The sequence below is a fragment of the Lathyrus oleraceus genome, chromosome 2 (genome assembly GCF_024323335.1).
Source record: "Lathyrus oleraceus cultivar Zhongwan6 chromosome 2, CAAS_Psat_ZW6_1.0, whole genome shotgun sequence".
Lineage (NCBI taxonomy): Eukaryota > Viridiplantae > Streptophyta > Magnoliopsida > Fabales > Fabaceae > Lathyrus > Lathyrus oleraceus.
Window position 1 is genome coordinate 73,224,978 of NC_066580.1, and position 11,906 is coordinate 73,236,883.

The window sequence follows — 11,906 nt, forward strand, 5'->3', positions numbered from 1 at the left end:
GTCATGACAAATTGATTTTACCTTGGTCTTTGATGGTTTTCAAAAGATTTACACTCTCACTCAAGGATTCGAAAAGATTCGCCAAAATCATTTCACTTAAGCATAGTTTGGTTCCTACGTGAAGCTGATTGGCCATAGTGATGAATCTTTTGGCAACTTGGAGGGAACGGGAGCAAAACACATATTTTGTTAGCCATATAGTCAAAAAGGCTATATGTTCGACATCCGAGACTTCTGTGGTATCCTTGTCATGATAATGAGACATGAATAAAGAGTATGGAGCAAAGCTAGTGTCGAAAGCTATAGAATCTTCATTTAGGTTGGTGGGGTCGAAATCTATCCCATTGGGGTAAAGGCCAATGATGGCTTCTGCGTCGAAGAGAGTGGGGGTGACCATCGCACAAGGAAGGTGAAAAGTGTTATAGGTACTGTCCCAAAAATAGAGTGAAGCTAAAAGCATATTGGGGCAAATGTTGGGTCCTACTCTCGACAATTGAATGAGGTCAAAAATACCTATTTCCTTCCAGAAATTTCCTTTAATCTTTTCAACCTTATCTAGCCAGGATAAATAGCCTGAAGAGTTTTTCGACCATGGACAAGTTCTAAAGATCCTAGCATAATTCAAATAAGTTAAATTCAACTCTCCATCATCAGTCAAACTTTGTGGGTCAATTTGTTCTACAGTTTTCTCTTGAGGTTGAGGTTTTACTCTAGCACCTATGGGTTTTGTATGGAAATAGGTGGGAAAAAATTCTTTCAGACGATCTGGTTTAATGTCTGGATTGGGGAGTGGACCTAACATAGCGTGACAAATACCAGAAACAAGAACAGGAATTAATACCTGGGATTTGTAGATACATTCCTTCTCTCTCTCATTGGGAGGTTCAGGAATGTATTGTTGGTTTCCAACAGTCATTGGTCCATTCAACTCGTGCACAGGATGAAGAGTTGAATCTTGGGTCTTTTTGGAGTGTTTGCTGCTGGAAGATTTTGGAGGGGCCATTGTTGAGAAGAACACAGAAACCTTTCAGGGAAGTTAAAAGTATGAAAATGGGTATGAAGAAGAAAGATTGAAGCGTAAAAAAGTTTCAGAAGAAATAGGTTGTGAATATTTATAAGGGAAGATGATGAAAATGTTTGAGTTTTTGATGATGATCGTGGGAGACGTGGCTGAATCACAACGGTGATGATGAAGATGTGGAAGTTGAAAAAAGCCATGATGTTAGGTGTAGGAAATGATGGGGGTAAGGTCTGAACGTGGGCTAGACATGACGTTTCTGAAAAAATGTAATGATGAATCTGTTTAGGAACTTGAGATTATAACAGCTTGGAAATGGTGGAATTAAATGACATGGCATCGAAATATTGGTTGACAACAAATGATTGTTTCTCCAGAGTAGTCGAAACATCTTTGCTGGGGGGCAATTTGTATACATGTATTTTTGACGCCATGAAATTAATAAGCAGAATAGTGTTTTCGACAAATGGAGATGCTTGTTCGACACTTCGACAGATTGGTGGGTCGACATTTCGACAAGAGAAGATGTCTGCAGATGAAAAGACGTTTTTGACAAGTGTGGATGATGTTATGATATTTCGACAATTCGACAAGTCTGAGGAGACGCGTCGTTTCGACGTAAAGCGGAAATTCAAATTCAAAAGAGTTATGACGTTTGGCAGAAGACGCGTGGAAGCACTTGGCGAAAGGAAGTTATGCAGAGAGCCAAGTGTCATAGTTTTAGGATTTATTCGTTAGTGACAGTTATTTTGTTTGTATATAAATAGGATAGTTGTTATCAGAATGTGGGTGTAAAAAACTTGTACAAAATTCCTGCAAAATACTCAAAGTACCCGTGTGAGAGAAAAGAGTCTTATCTGGAAAATGTACGTGTGAGCAAACACCATTTCTTTAAAGTTTTATCTTATAAATTTCAAAGTTCTTTACCAATTTTCCTTTACATTTACCATTCATTTATCCTTTGCATTTACTTTATGCAATTTATTCTTCGCCAGTTATTTTTCGCCATTTATCTTAGTCTTGTTAAGTTTACTTTTACTTAAGCACTTTTAGTCAATATCTTTTGTACATGAAAGACTTAGTAAACCAAATAAAGGATACAAAGGTTGTTCTAAAGAGTTACAAAGTTATTTAAATTTGCACATGTCCTAGGATTTGTATGGTTGATCCTGCAAGTAACCCAATCCGACAAGTTTTGGAAAACCAGAGGTTGTTCGCCAAAATCAACAGCGAACACTAACCCATTGACTATCAGATATCGAGTTTATAATTCCTGCTTCTAATAGCTTCTGCACTTCTCTCTTGACTACATCACTCAGAACGGGATTTATCCTTCTTTGATGTTCTCTAGAGGTCTTACTATCTTCCTCTAGCATAATGTGATGAATGCATATGGAAGGGATTATTCCTTTTAGATTTGAGATATTATAGCCTAAAGCAGTTGATATTTTCTTAAAACATGTAGGAGTTTCTCGGTTTCTATCTGTCCTAAGTCTACGTTAACTATTACTGGTCGCTCGAGTTTAGTGTCTAGGAATTTGTACCTTAAATTTTTGGGCAGTGTTTTAAGTTCTAATGCTAGTTTCTCCGGGAAAGGCATATGATTGGATGTCAGTGCTAGACATTCACTTAAACTGTCATCTTGGTATTCCTCACGCCAATTGTCATCTTCAAAAATATGAGGCATTGGAATTTTCAATATTTCGGAGTATGAAGTTTGTTCATTCTCCATTTCTCTTACACATTTGTCGATGACATCTAGCAGATAACATGCATCGTCTATAGTTGGTGCCTTTAAGAATTGCGTCAAAACAAATTCGACTTTTTCTTCACCAACTTCAAAGGTTAGCTTGCCTTTCTTTACATCTATAATGGCTCCGGCGGTAGCTAAGAATGGTCTTCCTAATATGATAGGGATACTGGAATCCTCCTATATGTCCATGATTATGAAATCGATATGAATATAGAATTGACCTATGCACACTGGAACTTTCTCTAGCATACCTACGGGAAATTTGAGAGAACGTTCAGCTAGTTGTACGGACATCTTAGTTGGTTTCAACTCTCCCATTTTAAGCCTTTCACATATGGATAAGGGAATTAAGCTAATATTGGCTCCTAAGTCGCATAGAGCTTTGTCTATGACAAAATTTCCGATTACACAGGGTATGGAGAAACTCCCTGGGTCTTTCAGCTTAGGAGGCATATTGTTTTGAATTATAACGCTACATTCAGCAGTAAGTGTAACGGTTTCGTTATCCTCAATCTTCTTCTTGTTAGATAAGATCTCCTTAAGAAACTTAGCGTATGAGGGCATTTGAGTGATAGCTTCTATAAAATTTATTATGATATTCAATTGTTTCAGAAGCTCTACAAATTTCTTGAATTACCCTACACTTTTGGATTTAGCAAATCTTTAAGGATACATGATATGAGGTTTATATGGTGGTGGAGGCACATATGGTTCTTCTTTCTCTATGGCCTATTCGTTTTTATTTTCCTTTAGTTCATTTTCCTTCTCAGTTATTTTACCAGGGTCTTGGTACATGGCTGGATTTTGAAGTCTAGGGTCGGTTGGCCTGTCTAATTCTGTCCCACTTCGTAGTGTATTAACATTTGCATGACCTTTCGGGTTTGGTTGTGGCTGTCCAGGAAATGTACCTGCAGGGGCAGTAGTAGGTGCTTGTTGTTGTGCCACTTGCGAAATTTGTGTTTCTAACATTTTGTTATGGGTGACTAAAGTGTAATTGCTCAATTTGTTCACTAGTGTGTATGTTTTGATTTAGGAAATCCTTATTTGTTTGAGTCTGGGTAGCTATGAATTTTTCCATCATAATTTCAAGGTTTGACTTCCTAGGAGCATTTGGAGCAGTTGTGTCAGCCTTATGACATCCTGGTGGTACATCAGGTGCTTGGCTAGGTGCATATAATGCGTTATTGTTTTTGTATGAAAAAGTTCGGACGGTTCTTCCAACCTGGGTTATAGGTGTTTGAGTTGGTTTCCTTGAGTATAATTCACTTGGTCTGTGGAGATTCCTGCCAAAAGTTGACATGCCTAGGAACTCTACATAACTCGCAGTTCGGATCATGCCTAGGAACTCTGCATAACTCGCAGTTCGGAGCTACGGCAGCCACGGTGGTTGCAGGTGTTATGGTCAGGTTTTCTATCTTTTGAGTGAGAGTATCTACCTTAGTATTGACATGGTCAAGACTACTTATTTAGTACATACCACCTCTCGTTGGAGGTTTCTCTACGGAGGTTCTATCACTTCCCCACTGATAGTGATTATGGGCCATACTTTTGATAAGTTGATAAGCCTCATTGTAGGGTTTATCCATCAGTGCACCACCCGCATCGACGTCTATTGTCAATCTTGTGTTGTAGAAGAAACCATTGTAAAAGGTATGGATGATCAACTACTCTTCTAGACCTTGATGTGGACAAAGCCTCACCATGTCCTTGTATCTCTCCCATGCTTCGAAAAGAGATTCATTGTCTTTTTGTTTAAACCCGTTTATTTGGGCTCTTAGCATAGTCGTCTTACTAGGTGGGAAATATCGTGCTAAGAAAACTTTCTTCAACTCATTCCACGTAGTGACAGAGTTGGATGGTAGAGACTGGAGCCAAGCTCTAGCTCTATCTCTCTTAATGAGAAGGGGAAAAGACGTAGTCTTATTGCTTCGGGGCTGACACTATTTGCTTTCACTGTGTCCGCGTATTGCAAAATCACTGACAAATGTAGGTTCGGGTCCTCAATAGGACTACCGGAAAATTGGTTCTGTTGTACGGCTGACAATAATGAAGGTTTTAGCTCAAAATTATTTGCCTCGATGGCAGGGGCAGCGATGTTGTTAGTGGTTCATCCTGCGAAGGGATGGCATAGTACTTGAGAGGACGGTTCTGCAGTCATTCAACCATCTTTGGTTCTACAACTGGTTCGGGAATAGGGATATTAGGATCGGGAATATTTTACTTAATACAGTATTCTCGTATCCGACGTTCTAATCTTAGATAACACCCTCGTTCATCGATTGGTAGCTTTAATTCCTCGCCTTGAGAGCGAGTACTTAGCATACAATCGACAATCTAAAAAGGGAAATAGTTTTGTTTGCCTTAGTCTATCCTGTGCAACACTGGAGTTACGATATCGACTTAATTAGTCCCCGACAACGATGCCAAAAACTTGATCGCGACTTAGTATGTCTATAAGATTCGTGACTGCAAGTGCACAGTCGTATCACGTAGTTTTAAATATTATCGAACCCAAAGGACCAAAAATCGAACTTACTGTATTCTAATGTTACTACGTAAATCTAAGGCTGATGATTTTTCTTGGGTTTAAGGGACAATGAGAAATAAATATTAACGAAAGCTGAACTTTAATAAAAATATTTAATAGTGGGATATCGGTATGTAACTCATCAAACTTCGGGGATTCGATAAATAGTTGGCGTAATCTTAAATGTCAAAATACTCTTCAACATAAATTATTGATTTAAAAGAGTTTATCTCACACTCTCGTGTTATTTACTCTGACTATACTCTTAAACCAGAATGTTTTGCTCTCGCTATCTCATTTGAATTAAAAATAATTTTTGATAATCAATAAATTCGAATTAATCCTAAAGTGATCTCGCCGTGTTTAGAATTAATGCCTAATTTCTGCTATCTGATTAAAATCTCAAACTCTCGTTTTATTGACCGTAACATTGTTTGTTTTTTACTCTCGTATGAAAACAATTTTAATTTTAGAATAAAAAACTATAACCAGAAAAATAGTTTATAAAGATCAACAACAATTATTAACGAATCCCGTCATTATGATTGTCTTTACATACCGATATTAAATGGTTTAGCTAGACATGGGTTTAAATATAAACATGCTATTATGATGATTAAACATAAGACAAAACATGATTTAAAAAAAACTAAAATTATTTTGTTCTAAGATGAAATCATAAACAATTAACATATACAGTTAACATAAACAACTAAAATGAAACTTGGAAAATAGACTGAAAACTGGAATTAATGTTGATACTTTAATTCAGAAAATGCCGTCACGCTTGACAATCAGGTACATAATTACAATCAAAATCAGTTCCTAAAACTAGAATTGCAATAGCCCCCCGGTGTGGAAGATCTATCACTTTTACAAGTAAATTTATATGCTTAAAATTTTAAGAACAAAACTCTGGCTCCGTAATTCCACACTCGTTACTGAAAACGGAAAACCAAATTTATACTCAAATTCCTCCCTTGAAAATCTGATAGTCGGCGTGAATTTAGGGTGGTTGGGTTGAACGATAAAGACGGAGCGTGGAGAGAATCCAAAAGGAAATGGGGCTTCGTGGCGGGTGCCACATGAGAGTGGCAGGTGCCACATGAGAGTGGCAGGTGCCACTCCTTTTCTTAGTGGTAGGCGCCACACTTAAGGAGGGTGGTGGGTGCTACACTCCAAGTGGGTGACACCTTTTCTTAGTGGCAGGCGCCACTCTTAAGGTGGTGGGAGCCACACTTAAGGAGGGTGGTGGGAGCCACACTCCAAGTGGGTGGCAGGCGCCACCCCTTTGTATTTTCTTCGTTTCCTTTCCTTTTTGCTCTTTTTTCTGCTTTGCTCCCACAGACACTTCTTATTTGATAAATATCTGAAATAAACACAAAATACGGCATAATGCTATAGAAAATAAGTAAAACGCCACTAGATTACAATACAAGTCAAGTCAAATATACGATACATTTTCGCGTTATCAATAACATTATTAACTTTTTAATATTTGTAAAAATTTTAAAAAATAACATTTAAAAAAAATTGAGGAAGGAAGTATGAATTCTTAATTACACAATCATAAAAAGTTAGACACATTTATTTTGTGTAAAAGACTTTGAAGTCAATGAAAAATTATATTATTTAATAAATAATTAAAATTTAATAAAATTAAATATTATTTTATAATTGATCAAATATATCATACCCAATTTTTTATGATGGGTAAAGAAGTTGTTATCTATTATTAACTTTTTTATTAACTTTTTATTTTAGTCTTTTGGAAGTTTTTTATTTTAATATTTATGTCTACAAACTCTTAAACATATTTATTATTAATTTTTAAAGATATATTTTTTATTAATACTTTCAATTTATTTTGAGAGATATAAAATCAAATTAAATATAATATTTATAAATAAAAAAATAATTTAATCACACAGAAAATAAATTAATTAGTTACACTGCTAATTTTTTTAATAAATACACAATATATTGGAATTGTGTTTTTTAAATGATGCTCATTTATGAGCCATATCTTTATTTATACTTATACATACTTAATTAATTTAAAAAATATTAATAAGAGGACATCTAATTCAAAACAAATAAAAAAACATCAAATTCAAAATCCAAATTTGACAACCATTTTCTTTTACCTTAAAAGATCTTCTTCCACCCATCGAATTCAAAGTCCATAGATTCATCTTCTTTCAATCCCCATCCATCTTCTTTTTTTGTTAATAATATATCTCTCATTTTTAATCAAACATTCCATGATAGCATAATAAAAAACATGCATTTTTAGTCTATTTAATATTCATCTTTAAAGTCTCATGAACAAAAAAATTGCTTCCTATCACCAATATACCATACCTTACATACAAAAAAAAAACCAAACAAGGCCTAAGAGAATCATTAATCAACAAATTTAACATTTACATATTATCATCTTCTGGTTTTTCATCCCATCTACTCTTGCGCCTTTGTCTATGAGAATCTTCCATCTTCCCAATCATTTTCTCTATATGTTTTGGTAATGGTGAAGGAGGAAAGTACAAAAGGTCAACAGTATCATCACTACTAATCCATCCATGGCAAGGTCGACGACGTCTATTGCATGGAAGCTTCTCACTTGTTTTTGAGGATTCAATCATAGAATTCTTCACAATAGTGGTTTCAACATTGCTCATAGATGTTTTATGATTGTTTTCTTTGGCATTATTCATTGGCTTTTGATCATCTTTAGACTTTACACTAATGCCTTTTTGATCTTTGAATCTCTGGGTTGGCACATTGGTATCCTTGTTATCTGCAAAAAATTATTACAAGAATTAACAAAATAATAGTATTTAGAGTAAGGTTTTGACTTAACCTTGCTCTTTTAGGAAAATTTACCATCTTTTCCATAATGCAAATATATTTTTGGAGTCAGAGAATCACGCATTTGATGTAGTCGTACCATTTTAATTGTGTGACTAAGATTGACTGATTCACATTCCAACTTTGTTAAATCATGTCCAAAACACAAACTTGAAACATGAGTCGTCTCATCTTAATCCAAAACACAAAGTTGAAACATGAGTCGTCTGATCTTAATCCAACAGTCATATCGGCTATGCGTGATTGGATGAATGCAGTGAATTCAAATCCGTAGAGCGCACTATACCAAAATATTTGACAAAAAACTTTTCAAATTTGGTTTAGCTTTCATTGGCCGGACCTAAACTTAACCGGGGGCTAACCTTGATTTAGGACTTATGTTTAGCAAGCCTGTATTTTTTTCTAGCAGTGAAGAGTAATACAAATATATTCAAACGAAAGGAACTAAAGGAGGTTAGAAACAAATACCAGCTCCTATTTCTCGATTGATAGTTGGAGCAGAATCTTGATGATGATCATTGGTTTGAGATCTAGAGTCCAAATCATCACTAGCACACGATAAGGAGTCGTAAGCCACAAGACAGGAGGAGCCAACTTCAGTCATTCCTGTTGTGAGAGTAGCAGTTGATGATGTCTCACCAACACCATCCCTTCTTGTATCATCCTGCAAACAACCCTCTTTTTCTTGTTATTATTTCAAAATCATAAAAAGTACCATTTGTGGAACTATCTATGTAGACTCATTGTCTAGCCAAAAAGTAGAAACACAAACACCGATCACGACACCTGCATTGATAAAAGCACAGACACAAACACCAAACACAACACCTATATTGATGGAAGCACAAACACAAACACCAGATATAACACGACACCCATATTGATGGAAGCACATACACAAATGCCAGACACGACACCTATATTTGATGGAAGCACATACACGAACACCAGACAGCTTCACTCAAAGAGCATCGGTGCAACATATGTTTCTGGTAGTATGGTGTCCAAATGAAAGCATTCACAATGTTCATCTAAATGAAACATTACACGATTTTCATTTAACTGTTAGTTCAATGAATCAGTTGAAATAAAATAAAAGTTCTGAAAGGTTTCAGCGTTTCACACTTTCATTTGTTTGGAATTCTATAGCATGAATGATTCCTGAGATTGGTGATACAAAAACCAAAAGAAAGGATTAAAATCAAAGTTCTAAGAGCAGTGAAAACATTACATATCTAAGCAAAGTTTCCCTTATGAGTATTGAATGCTAACAATTTTTAGTAGTGTGAAAGTGTTAGCTTATAGCATGAAATACAGAATCTCAAAAACAAAATCATTACACAATAGTATATATTGCAATGAAGTTAGTAAAGTAACTAAACTATCACATTTTTCAAGAAATAAACACATTTGCAAAATGTTCACCTTGTCTTCAACACAAGTTTGTTGATTGCAAAGTAAAGTTTCAATTAGAAGCCTATAAGAACCCTCTTCAATAAAGGGCCATCCTTGAGTTCCTTCATAAACCTAAAAAACAATGAAAAATCAAAACTTTTATGAAGAGTAAAACAAAACAACGAAAAAAATCAGAACTTTTTTTAACAAGTATTTCAAGAATAAAGACCAACATCAAGAAGCTCCTCAACCGTTCTTCGAACAAGTTTTTTCTTAAATCCAAACTGTCGCATTGCATCCAAAGCAGCATCCATTCTCGTGTTACCGACCATCTTGTTTTTTTTCAGACAAAAACATAAAACAACATTAAAAAAGGTAAAATGCCATGAAAACTAAGAAACACATAAAGGGGAAAGAGAAATAGCGGAAGACCTTTTTGGGTTGTTTTCCTCTTGGCGCCATTGCCGTTGCTTTCTTCTTTCAGTGGAAGGAATTGAAAAAAAATGAAAAACAAAGGGAGAAAGATGATTTTTTTAAAAACTGAAATGGTGATTATAGATTGAAAGAATGAAATAAATAAAAATTGGAGGGTATTTCAAACTTCAAAGTGCATTCAAATCAAGAGTAATTTTCGCCGAATGTTGCTTTATTTTGTGATGTTTTCTTGGTATGAAAAAATGATTTTGGTCTGAAAACATTACAAATAAGGAGGAACAAGGTACAAAACAGAGCTGGTAGGTATACGACAAATCACGCTAATAGTCTCCACATTTTAAGCCACTAAGCATTAGCTTATTGGTGGATAGTTTTGTTATTTTCTTTCTTTTTAATTTAAAATAAATTACTATTAACTCTTATTTTTACATTTTGAAAAAAAAAATCTTCTTTTCTAAGGATGAATTAATAATCATTAAAAATTCTCACAATTTAAGAGGTAAAATGTGATCATTCAATATGTGGTGTATCAAAACATCAATTAGATTAAACATCGATCGATCAACGAAGTCAAATAAAGGGATGTATATCTATTACAATAATAAATTTTGTTGAAAATAGTTCAGAATTTTTTTTGAAATTTTGTTGAAAATAGTTTGACAAATTGTCATGATCGCAACCTATTCGCGAAACGGACATTACTTAATTTTATTTTTATTTATTTATAAATATTAGCGGTTAAAAGAGAATATAATATTAATACTTAATTTAAGAAAAATATTTAAAAACCAAGCATCCAATCCATTAAATGTGATCTATTTAAAGTCAGAATTAAAGATAATTTCTTTTTTTATATTTCTGATGTGGGTGATAACTCTGAAAATTTAAAAGCACCTTTAAATATTTTTAGAGATACATTTTCAGGTTTACCATGAATCATCTCATCCTTCGTAAATCAAGTTAACACCTCATTTTATATCAAAATTTAGTTCGGAGATGCATCTACGAATAATTCTGGTGTGTATTCGGAGATGTATCTCCGAAAACACCCCTGGACCCATTTACCAAGCGTTTTTCATTGAGATTTATCATTTAATCATTCAATGATATTTTTGAAGATGCATTCTCGAAAATGTCAAGCGGGAAATTGAATATATCACTGTCTTGCTATTGGAGTAAGCCCTAGAGGCCAATACATTTGGTACTTGTATCGAATTATTTATTAATAATAAAAGGTTTTTTCTTTATTATGTTTCTTTAATAAAGCCCATAGAATAGATAGTATGTTTAATGTATCAAGTGTGACTTAATCATGAGATCCCATTAAACATAAGGACATTATTCTTAAAGTATTTGTAATCAAGTTTTGTTGTGAAGTGGGATAACATTAAAGCATTAAGACTATTATGTATATAGACTGATGATCATATCTCATGGATCATGGATAAGGATTTGATTGACCCGCTATGAGAATACCATATAGAATGTTATGCAAAGTGTCATAAGTTATTCTCATGGTGATAATGGTGTATACCATCCTTCGACCTGAAACCACTATGGACCCTAGATGTAGAGTCGAGTGTTTTATTGCTGATCAAACATTATCTGTAACTGGATGACCATAAAGACAGTTGATGGGTACTCCACGAAGCATGCTGAGGACATGAGTGACCTAGATGGAATTTGCCCATCCTGCGTAACAGGATAAATGTCTACGGGCCCAATATTGAACTGGACAAGGATGACACGGTTTATGTCTTGTGTTCAATATAGACATAGGGGCAAAAGGGTAATTATACACATAAGTATTATCACAAAAGGATTTGTCATATCACATGACATTTTCGTGTCTTGGGTAGCAGTGATGTGTTGCTAGATCCCCCTCACTGTTTATTATGTTAAATACG

At 34.7% G+C, this 11,906-nt stretch overlaps 1 protein-coding gene and 1 non-coding gene across 3 annotated transcripts; one reads left to right on the forward strand and one right to left on the reverse strand.

Annotated features, from left to right (window-relative positions):
* Positions 1–4,445: 4,445 nt before the first annotated feature.
* Positions 4,446–4,552, forward strand: LOC127124151 (small nucleolar RNA R71). The gene has a single exon (XR_007803781.1). It is a non-coding gene; the product is annotated as a small nucleolar RNA R71 (small nucleolar RNA).
* A 3,014-nt stretch (positions 4,553–7,566) lies between these two features.
* On the reverse strand, positions 7,567–10,266 carry LOC127118183 (uncharacterized). Of its 2 annotated transcripts, XM_051048337.1 has the most exons (5): positions 9,997–10,266; positions 9,798–9,896; positions 9,595–9,696; positions 8,638–8,833; positions 7,567–8,098 (listed from the first exon to the last, which is right to left on the reverse strand). In XM_051048337.1, the coding sequence occupies exons 1-5, from the start codon at positions 10,024–10,026 to the stop codon at positions 7,725–7,727; spliced, it is 801 nt and encodes a 266-aa protein (XP_050904294.1). In that variant the 5' UTR covers positions 10,027–10,266; the 3' UTR covers positions 7,567–7,724. The 2 variants fall into 2 exon arrangements, with proteins under 2 accessions (XP_050904294.1, XP_050904295.1); XM_051048338.1 differs by lacking the exon at positions 9,997–10,266 and having other exon boundaries at positions 9,794–9,974.
* Positions 10,267–11,906: the final 1,640 nt, after the last annotated feature.